At 48.2% G+C, this 20433-nt stretch overlaps 1 protein-coding gene across 1 annotated transcript in view; it reads left to right on the top strand.

The window, feature by feature from the left end:
• Positions 1–20433, top strand: part of LOC137332271 (platelet-derived growth factor receptor beta-like) — a 104806-nt gene that overhangs the window by 44341 nt on the left and 40032 nt on the right. The window contains exons 7-11 of the mRNA XM_067995977.1: positions 1605–1794; positions 7260–7375; positions 10213–10336; positions 11924–12135; positions 14219–14313. Of these exons, the coding sequence (XP_067852078.1) occupies positions 1605–1794; positions 7260–7375; positions 10213–10336; positions 11924–12135; positions 14219–14313 (737 nt within the window). The remainder of the gene's footprint in view (positions 1–1604; positions 1795–7259; positions 7376–10212; positions 10337–11923; positions 12136–14218; positions 14314–20433) is intronic.

Below are 20433 nucleotides of genomic sequence, written 5' to 3'. Positions count from 1 at the left end.
CTATTTGAAGAAGATCAGCGGAGTTCTCCCTGGTGTCCTGGGCCAATATTCGACCCTCATCCAATTCACCCTCATCATTTAAAAAATAGATTATCTGGTCATTACCTCATTGCTGTTTGTGGGATCTTGCTGTGCACAAAGTGGCTGCCACCTTTCCCTACATTACAACAGTGACTACGCTTTAAAAGTATTTCATTGGCTATGAAGCGCTTTGGGACATCCTGAGGTCGTGAAAGGCGCTATATAAATGCAAGTCTGTCTTTCCCTTTGTCGGAGTGTCTTTCTCTTTGTCTGTCTTAATCTGCCTTCTTTCTCGTTTGTCTGTCTGTCTGTCTTTCTCTTTGTCTGTCTGTCTCTTGCTCGCGTGCTCTCTCTCGCTCCCTCCCTCTGTCGGTCTCCCCATCAGCTGTCAGGTCCTGGACCTTCCAGGTTTTTGTGGCGCTGCTACTTGGCTCATCAGGGAGTCCAATTAAACGTTGTTTAAATGTCCATCATCGTTCTTTCTATCTCTCACACAAGGTGATTCAAAAATATTTCCATGCGTTTCATCCAGGGGCTGACAAAAGGGTTCAGAAATCATCGGAATGTAGCATCACGATTAGGAACTTGGGAGGTAGAAGTAAGTTGTGGAAGAGGTCCCCGGGGAAGGAGACTGAATGGGACGGTATAACTCTGGTCAAGGGACAACACCTGTGTTTCTGTAGGATTTGAAGACTAGGACGAGAAGGTGAAATAGTCGAGTTTCGATCATTTTAAAAGTTGTAGGCTTGTGGGACCAAGTGGCCTCTCCCTGACCCTAGAATGCCCTCTCCCTGACCCTAGAATGCCCTCTCCCTGACCCTAGAATGCCCTCTCCCTGACCCTAGAATGCCCTCTCCCTGACCCTAGAATGCCCTCTCCCTGACCCTAGAATGCCCTCTCCCTGACCCTAGAATGCCCTCTCCCTGACCCTAGAATGCCCTCTCCCTGACCCTAGAATGCCCTCTCCCTGACCCTAGAATGCCCTCTCCCTGACCCTAGAATGCCCTCTCCCTGACCCTAGAATGCCCTCTCCCTGACCCTAGAATGCCCTCTCCCTGACCCTAGAATGCCCTCTCCCTGACCCTAGAATGCCCTCCATCACATGGTCCTAACTCCTGCTCCTTCATCAAAAAGCAAAATAACAGCGGATGCTGGAAATCTGAAATAAAAATAGAAAATGCTGGAAACACTCAGCAGGTCGGGCAGCGTCTGTGGAGAGAGAGAGAAACAGGGTTAACGTTTCAGGTCGATGAACTTTTGTCAGAACTGGAAGACGTTCGAGATTTAACAGTTTTTAAGCAACAGGGAAAGATCGGGGTCAGGGGGGGGGGAAAAGAAATGATAAAAAGGATGATGGTGCGAGGCAGAAGAGTAATGACCCCCTCCTTGCCTTGTCCTTCCTCCTCTCTTCCCCCACCCCCCATCTTTCCCCGACTCTGTACTTGCTTATAAAGTGTTAAATCTCCAACTTCAGGCTGGGCACCAATGAACTGTGACCCCTGCCCCCATCCAAACCAGACCTTAACGCCAAGGATTTGTGTCAGAAACAGCCCTGAACTCACATGACGTCATTGTCTTTACAGCGAATGGATTCGTTGAGCTCAAGACGGATCTGAGGGACACAGAATATGCGGAACTATCGGAGGTGAAAATGTTTGCAGTTAATATAACAGCGTATCCAGCCCCAACGGCCAAGTGGCTAAAGGATAATGTGGCGTTCAACGAAAGGACCAATCAAGTGACGTTTACCAACAAATCTCTGGGAGGAAACAGGTGAATGTTTGTAGTTTCCAGATTCTGGGGACCATCAATATGAAATAATTCACTAATAAATCCAATAGGGAATTCAGGAGAAACGTCTGTACTCAGAGAGTGGTGAGAATGTGGAACTCACTCCCACAAGGAGTAGTTGAGGTGAATAGTGTAGATACATTTAAGGGGAAGCTGGATAAACACATGAGGGAGAAAGGAATAGAAGGATATGCTGATAGGGTGAGATGGAGAAGGGAGGGAGGAGGCTCGTGTGGAGCATAAACACCAGCATGGACCAGTTGGGCCGAATGGCCCGTTTCTGTGTTGTACACTCGATGTAATTCCACGTAATGATTCCCAGCACCAGCTGCCCTCAGTATAAATCCAAAGGAAAGCTCCTCGTCCTGTTGGCCATAAAAGACCCAGAAGGTCACTGGTTCCAACCCCTGGTAAGCTGGGGGATGGCAGTAGGAGAACGCGGATTGGGAAAAATCAATCAGGGCTCCTGTTCCTGATCGCTGTCCGGTGATTCCAGCTGGAAAAGGGCAAGTGGCGAGGATGTTGGTTGAGGAGTGGATTGGACTTGGCTGTGATGCCCACGTGGTAGGCCAGCCGTCTTACAGTCGCTGTCTGTAACTTTTTTTATTCATTCTCGGGATGTGGGTGTCACTGGCGAGGCTGGCATTTATTGCCCATCCCTAGCTGCCCTGCGAAGGTGGTGGTGGGCCGCCTTCTTGAACCGCTGGGAATGGTTTGGTACAAACTGAGTGGTTTGCTAGGCCACTTCAGAGGGCAGTTAAGAGTCAACCACATTGGTGTGGGGACTGGAGTCACATATAGACCCAGACCGGGTAAGGACGGCAGGTTTCCTTCCCTAAAGGACATTAATGAACCAGTTGGGTTTTTACGACAATCCAACAGGTTCACGGTCACTTTTATGTAGTTTCATTTGACTTTTTTTTAAACTGAATTCAAATTTGCAAACTTCCCAGGGTGGGATTTGAACTCACGTTCCCTGGGTTATTAGTCCAGTAACAATAACCACTACACGACCGTACCATCGCACATTAAGGATGGTGAGTTGGGCAAGGTCCCGGAGGGCAACCAGTGCCCGTGGGACTGTCCCTCAGCAAGACTCGGCACCTTCCGGCAATGGAGGAGGGGGAGAAAGAAAAGGGGGGTAAAGGCAAGTGGGCTGCTAAGAGCCACAATCACTGAGGCCCAAAAATTGGCACTGCCCTTTATTAATAGAATAATTAATATGCACTTAAAGTTGGTCCTTTTGATCATTTCCTTGGTTGTTGGAGAACGTAAAGCCACCAGTCAAGTTACTCACCCCGTCCTACTCTTCCCCCTCCCTGCACCCCCCCAAAGTGTTGAAAACAAGACCCATCACTCTGTCCCCAACTCTTTGCCAAGATTTCAAAATAATGCAACTTGAAATAATGGGCTAAAAATTGATCGAGGTGGTACTAGAAAGACCGCCTGTGCTTAAAGTAGATAAATCACCCGGTCCAGATGGGATGCATCCTAGGTTGCTGAGGGAAGTAAGGGTGGAAATTGCAGAGGTACTGGCCATAATCTTCCAAACATCTGTAGATACGGGGGTGGTGCCAGAGGACTGGAGAATTGCAAATGTTACACCCTTGTTCAAAAAAAGGGTGCAAGGATAAACCCAGCAACTATTTGAACCTTTATAAAACACTGGTTCGGCCACATCTGGAGTATTGTGTCCAGTTCTGGGCACCGCACTTTAGGAAGGATGTGAAGGCCTTAGAGAGGGTGCAGAAAAGATTTACTAGAATGATTCCAGGGATGAGGGACTTTAGTTACGTGGATAGACTAGAGAAGCTGGGGTTGTTCTCCTTGGAACAGAGGCAATTGCGAGGAGATTTGATCGAGGTATTCAAAATCATGAAGGGTCCAGACAGAGTAGATGGAGAGCAACTGTTCCCATTGGTGGAAGGGTCAAGAACCAAAGGGCATAGATTTAAGGTGATTGGCAAAAGAACCAAAGGTGACATGAGGAAAAACTTTTTTACACAGCGAGTGGTTAGGATCTGGAATGCACTGCCCGAGGGGGTGGTGGAGGCAGATTCAATCATGGCCTTCAAAAGGGAACTGGATAAGTACTTGAAAGGAAAACATTTTCAGGGCTACGGGGATAGGGCGGGGGAGTGGGACGAGCTGGATTGCTCATGCATAGAGCCGGCGCGGACTCGATGGGCCAAATGGCCTCCTTCCATGTTGTAACCTTCTATGTTTCTAACTACAGGCCAGTCAGTTTAACCTCTGTGGTGGGGAAGCTTTTAGAAATGATAATCTGGGACAAAATTAACAGTCACTTGGACAAGTGTGGATTAATTAGGGAAAGCCAGCACGGATTTGTTAAAGGCAAATCGTGTTTAACTAACTTGATTGAGTTTTTTGATGCGTTAACAGAGAGGGTTGATGAGGGCAATGCGGTTGACGTTGTGTATATGGACTTTCAAAAGGCATTTGATAAAGGGCCACATAACAGGCTTGTCAGCAAAATTGAAGCCCATGGAATAAAAGGGGCAGTGGCAGCATGGATAGGAAATTGGCTAAGTGACAGGAAACAGACAGTAGTGGTGAACAGTTGTTTTTCGGACTGGAGGGAGGTGTACAGTGGTGTTCCCCAGGGGTCGGTGCTGGGACCACTGCTTTTCTTGATATATATTAATGACTTGGACTTGGGTGTACAGGGCACAATTTCAAAATTTGGAGATGACAGAACTTGGGAGTGTAGTGAACAGTGAGGAGGATAGTGATAGACTTCAAGAGGACATAGACAGGCTGGTGGAATGGGCTGACACGTGGCAGATGAAATTTAACGCAGAGAAGTGTGAAGTGATATATTTCGGTAGGAAGAACGAGGAGAGGCGAAATAAACTAAATGGTACAATTCTAAAGGGGGTGCAGGAACAGAGAGACCTGGGGGTATATGTGCACAAATCTTTGAAGATGGCAGGTCAGGTTGAGAAAGTGGTTTAAAAAAGCATACAGGATCCTGGGCTTTATAAATAGAGGCATAGAGTACAAAAGTATGGAGGTTATGATGAACCTTTATAAAAAATTCTGTGCACCGCACTTTAGGAAAGATGTGAAGGCCTTAGAGAGGGTGCAGACAAGATTTACTAGAATGGTTCCAGCGATGAGGGACTTCAATTATGTGGAGAGACTGGAGAAGCTGGGGTTCTTCTCCTTAGAACAGAAAAGATTGAGAGGATATTTGTTAGAGGTGTTCAAAATAATGAGGGGTCTGGACAGAGTAGATAGAGAGAAACTGTTCCCATTGGTGGAAGGGTCAAGAACCAGAGGACACAGAGACAAGAGGAAAGATTTTTCTTACGCAGTGAGCTTTGCTGATCTGGAATGCACTGCCCGAGGGGGTGGTGGAGGCAGATTCAATCATGGCTTTCAAAAGGGAATTGGATAAGTACTTGAAAGGACTATGGGGAAAGGCCAGGGGAGTGGGACCAGCTGGATTGCTCTTGGAGAGAGCCAGCATGGGCTCGACGGGCCGAATGGCCTCCTGTGTTGTAACCATTCTATGAGCCTATGATCCTTACTTTGCCTGATGTTCCCTTGAGTATTGGACGATTAAGGGCTGATCGGATCAAGGTGTTTAAAATGCTAAAAGTACTCGATAGGGTAAATACAGAGAAATGATTTCTTCTGAGGGAACCCAGAACGAGGGACGTAATCTTAAAATTAGAGCCAGACCATTCAGGGGTGAAATCAGGAAGCAATTTTTCACACAAAGGGAAATCTGGAAAACTCTTCCCCCAAAAGGCTGTGGAGGCCATTCAGCCCCTCAAGCCTCTTCTGCCATTCTATTAGATCATGCCTGATCTTTCCCTCAACTCCATTTTCCCGCCTTCATTCCATATCCCTCAATACCCCTACCTTAAAACAAAAATAGCGATCTCAGTCTTGAAAGCTCCAATTGACCCCAGCGTCCACAGCTTTTTGGGGGAGAGAATTAAGATTTCCACTACCCTTTGTGTGAAAAAGTACTCCCCGATTTCAATCCTGAACAGCTGAGCTCTAATTTTATGATTGCGTCCCCCTTGTTCTGGACTTCCACTGCCAGAGGAAATAGTTTCTCTGTGTCTACCCTATCGAGTCTTTTTATCATGTTAAACACAGCGAGGGAGTGATATTGAGCGGGGTGTAAATGGGAAGTGATATTGGGGGGGGTGTAAATGGGGAGTGATATTGGGGGAGTGTAAATGGGGAGTGATATTGGGCGGGGTATAAATGGGGAATGATATTGGGCGGGGTGTAAATGGGGAGTGATATTGGGCGGGGTGTAAATGGGGAGTGATATTGGGTGGGGTGTAAGTGGGGAGTGATATTGGGCGGGGTGTAAATGGGGAGTAATATTGAGCGGGGTATAAATGGGGAGTGATATTGGGGGGTTGTAAGTGGGGAGTGATATTGGGCGGGGTATAAATGGGGAGTGATATTGGGCGGGGTGTAAATGGGGAGTGATATTGGGTGGGGTGTAAGTGGGGAGTGATATTGGGCGGGGTGTAAATGGGGAGTAATATTGAGCGGGGTATAAATGGGGAGTGATATTGGGGGGGTGTAAGTGGGGAGTGATATTCAGAAGGGTGTAAATGGGAAGTGATATTGGGGGAGTGTAAATGGGAAGTGATATTGAGTGAGGTGTAAGTGGGGAGTGATATTCGGCGGGGTCTAAATGGGGAGTGATATTGGGGAGGTGTAAGTGGGGAGTCATATTTTGCGGGGTGTAAGTGGGGAGTAATATTTTGCGGGGTGTAAGTGGGGAGTGATATTGAGGGTGGTGTAAATGGGGTGTGATATTGGGGGATGTAAATGGGGAGTGATATTGGGGGTGGTGTAAATGGGGTGTGATATTGGGGGGATGTGAATAGGGGAGTGATATTGGGCGGGGTGTAAATGGGGAGTGATATTGAGGGGGTGTAAATGGGGAGTGATATTGAGGGGGTGTAAATGGGGAGTGATATTGAGGGGGTGTAAATGGGGAGTGATATTGAGGGGGTGTAAATGGGGAGTGATATTCGGGGGGTTGTAAATGGGGAGTAATATTGAGGGGGTGTAAATGGGAAGTGATATTGGGCGAGGTGTAAATGGGGAGTGATATTGGTGGGGTGTAAATGGGGAGTGATATTCGGGGGGTGTAAGTGGGGAGTGATATTGGGGGGGTTATAAACGGGGAGTGATATTGGGCGAGGTGTAAAACCATCTTTCCACCCGATCCGGTGAGATTCCCGCCTGGTGAGTTAGTTTAAAACGACCCCCATTGTGTAAAGAGTGCTGTGATGTTTGAGAGGCAGTGAGGCGCTGTACATCTGGATAAATACAAATGGTCCCTTTAATTTGGTTTACAGTATCCTGCACTTCCCCAGGCCCTCGGGTTACACCCCCTCCCCCCAGTATAGCACTGACTGGTATTATTCCCGTTCCCCCCCCAGGTATCAGTCTGTACTCAACCTCATCCGTGTGAAGGAAGAAGACTTCGGGAATTACAGCATCCATGTTTGGAATCAAGACGGCAAAGAGGAGTTTACCTTCACGCTGAGAGTGAACGGTGAGAATTTTCCACTCATTTGCTCCGTCTCTTTCTGGAGGGATACATTACTGAACAAATCTCCAGCTGCTGCTTTTGTTCAACAACAATTTGCATTTATATAGCGCCTTTAACGTAGTAAAACATCCCAAGGTGCTTCCCAGGAGCGATTATCAAACAAAATTTGACACCGAGCCACGGTGGTTTTTGCCATTTCTCTGCCGATTTTCCGCCAGCGTCACGGCAGGAAATTGGGAAAACTCCCAAGGAAATTGCAGGCGCTGGGCAGGGTCGGGATTGCGGGGGCCCGGAATGAAAGTTGCGGATAAAGCTGATCGAAGGCCGCGCGGAACAGGATCGATCCTCGGCTTCTGGCACCTTGGAACGGCCATGTCGGATAGGATGGTGGTGAATGGGTATCGTAACCTGGAAATTACTGCTCGCGACACGAGTGAAAGAACGTTTCAGGGTTTGTGTGGCACATTAATGGAGGCGATAACCACAAAATAGTCGGGAGAGTGGACAGTAGGGGTCAGTAGATCGGGAGAGTGGACAGTAGGGGTCAGTAGATCGGGAGAGTGGACAGTAGGATCAGTAGATCGGGAGAGTGGGCAGTAGGGGTCAGTAGATTGGGAGAGTGGGCAGTAGGATCAGTAGATCGGGAGAGTGGGCAGTAGGGGTCAGTAGATTGGGAGAGTGGGCAGTAGGGGTCAGTAGACCGGGAGAGTGGGCAGTAGGGGTCAGTAGACCGGGAGAGTGGGCAGTAGGAGTCAGTAGATCGGGAGAGTGGGCAGTAGGATCAGTAGATCGGGAGAGTGGGCAGTAGGGGTCAGTAGATCGGGAGAGTGGGCAGTAGGGGTCAGTAGATTGGGAGAGTGGGCAGTAGGGGTCAGTAGACCGGGAGAGTGGGCAGTAGGGGTCAGTAGATCGGGAGAGTGGGCAGTAGGATCAGTAGATCGGGAGAGTGGGCAGTAGGGGTCAGTAGATTGGGAGAGTGGGCAGTAGGGGTCAGTAGACCGGGAGAGTGGGCAGTAGGGGTCAGTAGACCGGGAGAGTGGGCAGTAGGAGTCAGTAGATCGGGAGAGTGGGCAGTAGGATCAGTAGATCGGGAGAGTGGGCAGTAGGGGTCAGTAGATCGGGAGAGTGGGCAGTAGGGGTCAGTAGATTGGGAGAGTGGGCAGTAGGGGTCAGTAGACCGGGAGAGTGGGCAGTAGGGGTCAGTAGACCGGGAGAGTGGGCAGTAGGGGTCAGTAGACCGGGAGAGTGGGCAGTAGGGGTCAGTAGACCGGGAGAGTGGGCAGTAGGGGTCAGTAGACCGGGAGAGTGGGCAGTAGGGGTCAGTAGACCGGGAGAGTGGGCAGTAGGGGTCAGTAGACCGGGAGAGTGGGCAGTAGGGGTCAGTAGACCGGGAGAGTGGGCAGTAGGGGTCAGTAGACCGGGAGAGTGGGCAGTAGGGGTCAGTAGACCGGGAGAGTGGGCAGTAGGGGTCAGTAGACCGGGAGAGTGGGCAGTAGGGGTCAGTAGATCGGGAGAGTGGGCAGTAGGGGTCAGTAGACCGGGAGAGTGGGCAGTAGGGGTCAGTAGATCGGGAGAGTGGGCAGTAGATCGGGAGAGTGGGCAGTGGGGTCAGTAGATCGGGAGAGTGGGCAGTAGATCGGGAGAATGGGCTGTCGGGGTCAGTAGACCGGGGAGTGGGCAGAAGCTGTCTGGGCCATTCTATTACAGGTGATATGAACTGTTCTGCTCCTTTGAAATGGAACTGAGAACTTTGAGCAGAAATAGGAAAAATTACTCAATATTATAGTCCAGGTAAACAAATACATTTCTGAGAAATGGACTGATCCTCCGAAATACAACATCGAGCAACCTCGCTGCATTGTAATTATCACAGCATCTCTGACCCTAACTCATCCTTTCCCAGCAGCACAAAACTCCTCACCTCCCTCAGTCTTCCCTCCAAACTGTGGGGCTCCTCACCTCCCTCAGTCTTCCCTCCAAACTGTGGGAGTCCTCACCTCCCTCAGACTCCCCTTCAATTCTACAACCTACAGGCTTTAAAAAACCCACACTTGATGGTCACCTAACTAAAACTCGTTGTCTTACCTCGCCTTCGAGCCTATTCTCGTCTGGACTTTGGGCTTTGAATCTTTGCCTCAAGTTTCTGAGCACAGAGTTTACAAAAGAGGAAAATAGCGCAAGTAACACGTAGCGCGAGTCACAGAGAACGAATGAGTTTCGATATCCACCTTTTACTAGAATCATAGAATCGTTACAGAACAGAAGGAGGCCATTCGGCCCATCGAGCCTGTGCCGGCTCTTTGTAAGAGCAATCCAGTTAGTCCCATTCCCCGTAGCCCTGCAAATTTTTTCCCTTCAAGTATTTATCCAATTCCTGATTGAAAGCCACGATTGAATCTGCTTCCACCGCCCTTTCAGGCAGCGCATTCCAGATCGTAACAACTCGCTGCGTAAAAAAGTTTTTCCCCATGTCGCCTTTGGTTCTTTTGCCAATCACCTTAAATCTGTGTCCTCTGGTTCTCGACCCTTCTGCCAATGAGAACAGTTTCTCTTTATTTACTTTATCTAAACCCTTCATGATTTTGAACACCTCTATCAAATCTCCTCTTAACCTTCTCTGTTCCAAGGAGAACAACCCCAGCTTCTCAAGTCTATCCATGTAACTGAAGTCCCTCATCCCTAGAATCATTCTAGTAAATCTTTTCTGCACCCTCTCTAAGGCCTTCACATCCTTCCTAAAGTGCGGTGCCCAGAACTGGACACAATACTCCAGTTGTGGCCGAACCAGTGTTTTATAAAGGTTCAACATAACCTCCCGCTCTCTTTTCTTTAACCTGTAGTGCCAGCTCGGATCCTGGATCTCAATGACTCTCTCCATCCCAGCGGGGTACAGACTGTGACCTGTGTTACTGAGGGATCACCTTTGCCAGAAGTCACCTGGTACACGTGCCATGATCTGAAAAGGTAATGGGTGAACTGAGACAGGAGTTTCAGTGGACTTTTAGAAATGAAGTCCAAAATGCTTGAGATATCTGTTATTTGTCCGTCCAAGGGCAGCAGGTGCATGGGAACACCATCACCTGCACGTTCCCCTCCAAGTCACACACCATCCCGACTTGGAAATATATCGCCGTTCCTTCATCGTCGCTGGGTCAAAATCCTGGAACTCCCTTCGTAACAGCACTGTGGGAGAACCTTCACCACACGGACTGCAGCGGTTCAAGAAGGCGGCTCACCACCACCTTCTCAAGGGCAATTAGGGATGGGCAATAAATGCCGGCCTCGCCAGCGACACCCACATCCCGATAAATAATTTTTTTTTAATTGTGTCTGTAGTATTTAATAAACAACCTGAGGGTCATTTACACTCAGTTCCTCCGCCTTAGAGTTTTTTAAATTCATTCTCTGGATGTGGGCCTCGCTGGCAAGGCCGGCATTTATTGCCCATCCCTAGTTGCCCCTTGAGAAGGTGGTGGTGAGCCGCCTTCTTGAACCGCTGCAGTCCGTGCGGTGAAGGTTCTCCCACAGTGCTGTTAGGTCGGGAGTTCCAGGATTTTGACCCAGGTACAGTCGTGTAGTGAGTGTGTTATTGGACTAATAATCCAGAGAACATGAGTTCAAATCCCACCACAGCAGTTTGAGAATTTGAATTCGGTTTGAAATAAAAGCTGGTTATCAGTAAAAGTGACCGTGAAGCTGACGGATTGTCGTAAAAACCCAACTGGTTCACTAACGTCCTTTTAGGGAAGGAAACCTGCCGTCCTTACCCGGTCTGGGCCTATATGTGACTCCAGTCCCCACACCGACGTGACTGCCCTCTGAAGTGACCCAGCAAGTCACTCAATTGTAACAAAACCACTACCAGTGGTTCAAGAAGAAGGCCCACTGCCTCAGGGCAACTAGGGACAGGCAATAAATGCCGGCCTTGACAGCAACGCCCACATCCTGAGAACAGTTTTTTTTTAAAAACATGTTCCACGTGCCTTCGTCCAAGGCCTACCCGGCAGTCAGACATCGCCAGAATTTGGGGCTGAACACTGTTCCCTCTCCCCTTGCCATCCTGTGACGCAACGCAGGGAGGATTACTGTTGGGAGATGGTCCGGGTGGAATGGCCTTGTTCAAACCATCGGGCTTGAAAATTCAATGGGAGCCATGGTCCTTCCTGTGGCGACCCGACTGGGAGGTGGGACAAGGATGGGGGAGAGCACCTTGACCAGAGGTTCCTCCTCACAGACCTCCCCAATTCCCCGTTATTTTACGTTCCACTGGAGATTGTTGATAAGTGAGCAGACTTTCCACCTCTTGCTTCAGGCTTCTGATAGGTGGGAGTTGGAGGGTGTGTTGGACGTTAGCAGTTTAAAGCGGGGGGAGAGGGGGGGGGTAATTCCTGCTTCCATTTCCCCCTCCTCTGCGGAACTGCTCACCCCCCTCCCCCCTCCCCCCCCCCAAACGGAGCAGGTTTGGTGAAATTGAGTTACGACGCAGTTACAAAAATAAGGTTGTGACGCTCGTCCAGATTCCCAACTTCAGTCGTAACTTTCTACTCTCAGGTGCAACAACAAGAAGGGAAAGTGGACCCCACTGAGAAACAACTCCAGCGGGATCCGGGTGGAGAAACGCATCTCGGAGCTGCAAACAAACAGCGTCTTCCATGTGGAGAGCGTCCTCGTACAGGAGAGCGTGACGGAGACGGTGACCGTGCGCTGTACCGCGGGGAACGGCTTCGGAACCGTCAGCCGGGAGGTGAAGCTTGTTTCCAACGGTGAGTATTAACTGTGGGGGTGAGGGTGATGGGGAGGGCGAGGTTGAGGGGGTGAGGGTGATGGGGAGGGCGAGGTTGAGGGAGTCAGGGTAATGGGGAGGGCGAGGTTGGGGGGTGAGGGTGTTGGGGAGGGCAAGGCTGAGGGGGTGAGGGTGATGGGGAGGGCGAGGTTGGGGGGTGATGGAGATAGAGAGGGTGAGGTTGGGAGGTGAGGGTGATGGGGAGGGCGAGGTTGGGAGGTGAGGGAGATGAGGAGGGCGAGGTTGGGGGGGTGAGGGTGATGGGGAGGGTGAGGTTGGGGTTGAGGGTGATGAGGAGGGCGAGGTTGGGAGTTGAGGGTGATGGGGAGGGCGAGGTGGGGGGGGTGAGGGTGATGGGGAGGGTGAGGTTGGGGGTGTGAGGGTGATGGGGAGGGCGAGGTTGGGGTTGAGGGTGATGAGGAGGGCGAGGTTGGGAGTTGAGGGTGATGGGGAGGGCGAGGTGGGGGGGTGAGGGTGATTCGGAGGGCGAGGTGGGGGGGTGAGGGTGATTCGGAGGGCGAGGTGGGGGATGAGGGTGATGGGGAGGGCGAGGTGGGGGATGAGGGTGATGGGGAGGGCGAGGTTGAGGGGGTGAGGGTGATGGGGAGGGCGAGGTTGGGAGGCGAGGGTGATGGGGAGGGCGAGGTTGAGGGGGTGAGGGTAATGGGGAGGGCGAGGTTGGGGAGTGAGGGCGATGGAGATCAGATTCCATTTCCAGAGGGCTGGATGTTATGTTACATTGTACAGAGCTCTAGTTGGACCCCATCTGGAGATAATACATTCAGTTCTGGGCACCGCACCTCAGGAAGGATGGATTGGCCCTGGAGAGGGTGCAGCCCAGATTCACCAGAATGATAAATTATGAGGACAGGTTGTGTAGACTAGGCTTGTATTCTCTTGAGGTTGAGGGGTGAACTGATTGAGGTGTTTAAAATGTTAATAAGATTTGATAAGATAGATACAAAGAAACTATTTCCTCTGGTGGGGGAATCTGGAACAAGGGGGCATAACCTTCAAATTAGAGCCAGGCCGTTTAGGAGTGTGAGGGTGGGGACGGGGACATCAATGGGGACGAGCAGGTCAGATTCTGTCTGATTCTCGGGAACTCTCTTCCCCTAAAAGGCTGTGGATGCTGGGGGCCAGCTGGAGCTTTCAAGGCTGAGATCGATAGATTTTGTTGGGTGAGGGTATCGAGGGATGTGGAGCAAAGGCAGGTAAATGGGTTTGATGGACAGATCAGCCATGAGCTAATTGAATGGCAGAACAGGCTCAAGGGGCTGAATGGCCTCCTCCTGTTCCTGTGATCATACAGAGCCAAGACTGAGTCAGAGATCTGTTTAGTCTGTGCTCTTTTAAGACGCCAGCTATTGTTTTTTTTGTGTGTGGTGGGGGTCGTTTGGTGCCCACACATCTGCTTTCAGATCGGACAGGCCAGTTTTCGATACAGGATCCCAGTGGGCGAGACTCCCCGCCAGGAGAGCAAAGTCAGAAAATTACCCCCTAAAGTCCACTCTTTAAGTGGCTCAGTGGGTGGTGCTGTTGTTTCCGAGTCAGAACATTGTGGCTTCAAGTCCCACTCTGGAGAGTTGAGCCTATAATCCAGACTGACACTCCAGTGCTGCAGTACTCCTTCAGTGCTGCAACAGTTAAACCAAGGCCCCCTCAGGTGGACGTAAAATATCCCATGGCACAAGAAGAGCAGAGGAGATCTCCCTGGTGTACTGGCCAATATTTATCTCTCAACCAACATCACCCAAACAGATTATCTGGTCATTTATTTAATTCCTGTTTGTGGGATCTTGCTGTGCCCAAAATGGCTGCCGCGTTTCCCTACGTTACAACAGTGACTACACTTCAAAAGCACTTCATTGGCTGTAAAGTGCTTTGGGACGTCCTGAGCTGGTGAAAGGTGCTATATAAATGTAAGTTCTTTCTGTAAAACACAAGTCCCAATCCTCCTCCTCTCTACCCTACGGGGCGGGCCTGCTGTAAGTCACTAACGATCTTTATCAAACTTTGATCAGGAGTGCAACCATTGACCGTTTCTGTTTTTCCCCCTTCAGTTCTGCGCTCTCAGCTGGTCACCGTGGCAACCATCCTAGTCTTGTTGTTCATTATAATCATCTCATTGGTCGTTCTGGTTGTGGTTTGGCAGAAGGTAAGAGGTTGGACATCAGAAATTAATGAGCCTGAGCAATTTAATTCAGACCCAGCAATGGCAGAATTACCACAACTCTTACCCCACTGAGCCATTCTTCTGTTGCCTCAAATCTCCAACTTCTCTCTCCATCATAACCTTTCTTGCCCTCTCTCTCGACCTCTGCCTTTCTCTCTCTCGACCTCTGCCTTTCTCTCTCTCGACCTCTGCCTTTCTCTCTCTCGACCTCTGCCTTTCTCTCTCTCGACCTCTGCCTTTCTCTCTCTCGATGTGGAGATGCCGGTGATGGACTGGGGTTGACAATTGTAAACAATTTTACAACACCAAGTTATAGTCCAGCAATTTTATTTTAAATTCACAAGCTTTCGGAGACTTCCTCCTTCCTCAGGTAAATGTTTACCTGAGGAAGGAGGAAGTCTCCGAAAGCTTGTGAATTTAAAATAAAATTGCTGGACTATAACTTGGTGTTGTAAAATTGTTTACAATTTCTCTCTCTCGACCTCTGCCTTTCTCTCTCTCGACCTCTGCCTTTCTCTCTCTCGACCTCTGCCTTTCTCTCTCTCGACCTCTGCCTCTCTCTCTCTCGACCTCTGCCTTTCTCTCTCTCGACCTCTGCCTTTCTCTCTCTCGACCTCTGCCTTTCTCTCTCTCGACCTCTGCCTCTCTCTCTCTCGACCTCTGCCTTTCTCTCTTCATCTCTCTCCAATTTATTGAGCTGATTATGCTCAGATCTAGGGATAGATGACTGAACAGTTCATGGGATAGTCAGGAACACAAGACTGTCATCCCAAGGGAGTTTTCTGTTTAATTTTCTTGGAAGCAAAGTGACAACAACAACAGAAACTGTACATGGTCCATGAGAGGCTCAATGTGACAATGACCCTTTCCCTAAAGTGTAGTGGTAATTTCACCCACTGCACCAGTACAGTGCCCCACTGGGATTATCACCCACTGCACCAGTACAGTGCCCCACTGGGATTATCACCCACTGCACCAGTACAGTGCCCCACTGGGATTATCACTCACTGCACCAATACAGTGCCCCACTGGGATTATCACCCACTGCACCAGTACAATGCCCCACTGGGATTATCACTCACTACACCAGTACAGTGCCCCACTGGGATTATCACCCACTGCACCAGTACAGTGCCCCACTGGGATTATCACCCACTGCACCAGTACAGTGCCCCACTGGGATTATCACCCACTGCACCAGTACAGTGCCCCACTGGGATTATCACCCACTGCACCAGTACAGTGCCCCACTGGGATTATCACCCACTGCACCAGTACAGTGCCCCACTGGGATTATCACCCACTGCACCAGTACAGTGCCCCACTGGGATTATCACCCACTGCACCAATACAGTGCCCCACTGGGATTATCACCCACTGCACCAGTACAGTGCCCCACTGGGATTATCACCCACTGCACCAGTACAGTGCCCCACTGGGATTATCACCCACTGCACCAGTACAGTGCCCCACTGGGATTATCACTCACTGCACCAGTACAGTGCCCCACTGGGATTATCACTCACTGCACCAGTACAGTGCCCCACTGGGATTATCACTCACTGCACCAGTACAGTGCCCCACTGGGATTATCACTCACTGCACCAGTACAGTGCCCCACTGGGATTATCACTCACTGCACCAGTACAGTGCCCCACTGGGATTATCACTCACTGCACCAGTACAGTGCCCCACTGGGATTATCACCCACTGCACCAGTACAGTGCCCCACTGGGATTATCACCCACTGCACCAGTACAGTGCCCCACTGGGATTATCACCCACTGCACCAGTACAGTGCCCCACTGGGATTATCACCCACTGCCCCAGTACAGTGCCCCACTGGGATTATCACCCACTGCCCCAGTACAGTGCCCCACTGGAATTATCACTCACTGCCCCAATACAGTGCCCCACTGGGATTATCACCCACTGCACCAGTACAGTGCCCCACTGGAATTATCACCCACTGCACCAGTACAGTGCCCCACTGGGATTATCACTCACTGCACCAATACAGTGCCCCACTGGGATTATCACTCACTGCCCCAGTACAGTGCCCCACTGGGATTATCACTCACTGCCCCAATACAGTGCCCCACTGGGATTATCACCCACTGCACCAGTACAGTGCCCCACTGGGATTATCACCCAGTGCACCAGTACAGTGCCCCACTGGGATTATCACCCAGTGCACCAGTACAGTGCCCCACTGGGATTATCACTCAGTGCACCAGTACAGTGCCCCACTGGGATTATCACTCACTGCACCAATACAGTGCCCCACTGGGATTATCACCCACTGCACCAGTACAGTGCCCCACTGGGATTATCACTCACTGCACCAGTACAGTGCCCCACTGGGATTATCACTCACTGCACCAGTACAGGGACAGGAAGGAGCTGTACCGTTGGGGTGGGCTCCACCTAATTCAGATTGGGACCAGTGTCCTATCAGAAAGGATAAATAGGGCTGTCACTCGGACTTTAAACTAGTAAGACGGGGGGAAGGATTTGGGGATGAGAACGTAAGTCTGAAGAAAAAAGAAATGGTAAATGAGAGTAAAGGTCAGACCTAGTTAAAGAATAAGGGCAACATAAACAGTCAGGGAACAAATACAGTTAAAGTACAAAGAACAAAATGACCGTTAAAAGCAAAGGATGGGGAACAATTACTAAAAACAAATTAAACCACCTGTACAGCAATGTGAACAGCGTCCAGAACAAAACGGGGGAACTGGAGGTAATAATCCGTAGCGAGGAGCCCAGATGTAGGAGGGATAACTGAAACATGGTGAGATAAAGAACAGGACTAGCAGTTAAATATTGCAGTTTATAACGTACTTAGAAAGGATAGGAAAGGAAGGTGAGGTGCGGTCGCTGTACTAATTAGAGATAACATAATGACATAATAACATAGTGAAAACATAACGACAGTAGGAAAAAAGGGGCACAAGTAGCATTAAGATAGAAACCGAATCCATACAGATTGAGACAAAGGATAAGAAGGGATCAATCACATTAATAGGGATATTCTACGGACCACCTGATAGTGGAAGGGAAATGGAGGAAGAAATATGGAGGCAAATCTATGAAATGAGTTTTAAAAAATTGAATAATAATCATGGGAGATTTCAACTACCCTCAAATAAACTGGCAAGAGGTAGGGAAAGGAGAGAAGGGAGTGGAGTTTTTACAGTGTGTACAGGACTCCTTATCCAGTATGTGAGAAGCCGAACAAGAGAGGAATCACTGCTGGATCCAGTAATGGGAAATGAACCAGAGCAGAGAAGAGAAGTAAGTGTAAGGGAACATCTAGGCAATAGCGATCACAACATAATAAGGATTAAAGTAATGATTGAGAAAGACTTAAGTAAGGCAAAGACCAAAGTATTAGATTGGAAAACAAGTTAACTTTGAGTGGATGAGAATGTAACTAGGGAAGATAAACTGGAAAAAATTTGACCAAAGAGATAGAACAGGAGTGGGAAATATTTAAAACGGAGTTCAGGAAAAATCTATTCCTCTTAAAAAAAAACAAGAACAAACAGCCAATAATGAAAGACCGTGGATGAATAGACAGACAAGGGTGAAATTGAAACTAAAGAAAAAGGCATACATCAGGTTCATCGACAATAAAGGAGAGGACGACCAAAGGGAATATGAAGAGGTTAGGAAAGAAGTCAAAAAAACAATTGGGAAAGTGAAGAGAAACTACGAAATTAAATTATCAAGGAATATAAAAAGAAGCAGTAAAGTATTCTACAGAGACATAAATAACAAAAGAAAAATCAGGATAGGGAAAGGGCCACTAAAGGATAAACATGGTAAACTCACAGGTAACGACAGCAAAATGGCAGAAATATTGAATAGTTACTTTGCCTCAGTATTTACCAGAGAGACTAACAAGGGCGAGCAGGACATTAGAAAAGGAGATCAAAAAAGATATTAAAACATTCAATGTCGAAAGGGTGGAGATAATTGATAAACTAATCAAATGTAAAGAGGATAAAACCCCTGGTCCAAAAGAATTGCATCAGCGAATATTAAAAGATGTTAGAGAGGAGATAACAGAGTTGTTATTTTTTATATGTAGATAGATAAATAGACAGATAGACCGACAGATATTGATAGATGGAGAGATATCGATAGATGGAGATATTTATTTATATCCAGAGGACTGGTGGACAGATAATGTGATTCCCATTTTTAAAAAGGGAGATAGAACAAGTCCAGGGAACTATAGACCAATTAGCTTAACGTCGGTGGTAGGAAAGATAATGGAATCTTTACTCAAAGATGTAATAGAAAAACATCTAGAAACCAAAAATATAATAAAGAATAGTCAGCACGGATTTCAGAAGGGGAAGTTATGATTGACCAAACTTATTGAATGCTTTGAAGAAGTAACAGAAAGAGTAGACAAGGGTAATGTAGTAGATGTAATATATTTGGATTTTCAAAAGGCCTTTGCTAAGGTGCCGCATTGTAGACTCATGACTAAGGTCAGAGCGTGTGGAGTCGGGGGACAGGTAGCAGAATGGATAGCAAGCTGGCTACAAAACAGAAAACAGAGAGTGGGGGTTAAGGGTAGTTACTCAGACTGGCAAAAGGTGGGAAGTGGTGTTCCACAGGGATCGGTGCTGGGACCACTGTTGTTCACAATTTACATCAACGATTTGGACTCGGCAATTTGAATTACAATTTCAAAATTTACAGACAGCACCAATAGTTAATACAAAGGGAGAATGTGTCAAAATGTCAGAGGACATTAATAAACTTTTAGAATGGGCGTGTAATTGGCAAATGAATTTCAATATAGATAAGTGTGAGGTGGTGCATTTTGGTAGGAAGAATAAGGAGGCCACACACTGCTTGGATAATAAGAGTCTAAATGGGGGAGAGGAGCAAAGGGATCTGGGGGAACAGATACACAAATCACTAAAAGTAGCGACACAGGTTAATAAGGCCATAAAAAAGCAAACAAAGCACTGGGGTTCATTTCTGGAGGGATAGAATTGAAAAGCAGGGAAGTTATGTTAAACTTGTATCGAACCTTGGTTAGACCACACTTGGAGTATTGTGTACAGTTCTAGTCTCTATTATAAAAAGGATATAGAGGCACTGGAGAGGGTGCAAAAAAGATTCACTAGGATGATACCAGAACTGAGAGGATATACCTATCAGAGAAGATTGAACAGGCTGGGACTCTTTTCTCTAAAAAAAGAGGGCTGTGGGGTGACCTGATAGAGGTCTTTAAGATAATGATAGGGTTTGATGGGGTAAACATGGAGAAGATGTTTCCTCTTGTGGGGGAATCAAAAACTAGAGGTCATAAATATAAAATAGTCACTAATAAATCCAATTCAGGAGAAACTTCTTTACCCAGAGAGTGGTGAGAATGTGGAACTCGCTATCACAAGGAGCAGTTGAGGTGAATAACATAGATGCATTTATGGGGAAGCTGGATAAACACATGAGGGAGAAAGGAATAGAAGGATATGCTGAGAGGGTGAGATGAGGTGGGGAGGGAGGAGGCCCACGTGGTTCATAAATGCTGGCACAGAGCAGTTGGGCCGAATGGCCTGTTTCTGTGCTGTAGTTTCGATGAACAGTGCCCCACACTGGTATTATCACTCACTGCACCAGTCCATTGCATACCAGTGAAGTAATCCCTCACAGAAGCATTTTCAAGAGCAAAACTCGTGATCTAGAAGCCAAAGTTTTAACTATTTTCTCATTTGCGAGTAAGAAATCAAATGACAGGAAACACTTTGTTAAACTTGACAGCAATAAGAGTTGGGGCTAGAACCACCAGCAATATTCAGCTGACTCATCACATCAGGCGGAAAAACATTGGGATATTTATTCAAAAAGAAACAAACTCACATCATGAAGTTCAGATTTATTATCACAGCTGTAGTGAAATTCATATTAACAGCAGGAAGTTTCAATTCTATCTGACAGATTTGTTTTTTTTAACAAAAAACATATTTTCTCCCTCTTTCTCTTGAAGGCACTGACTCTCACTGGGGTACAGTTCCACAGGCACCGACTCTCACTGGGGTACAGTTCCACAGACACTGACTCTCACTGGGGTAC

The sequence above is a fragment of the Heptranchias perlo genome, chromosome 14 (assembly GCF_035084215.1).
Source record: "Heptranchias perlo isolate sHepPer1 chromosome 14, sHepPer1.hap1, whole genome shotgun sequence".
Classification (NCBI taxonomy): domain Eukaryota; kingdom Metazoa; phylum Chordata; class Chondrichthyes; order Hexanchiformes; family Hexanchidae; genus Heptranchias; species Heptranchias perlo.
This window is presented reverse-complemented; position numbering and strand designations above follow the sequence as displayed.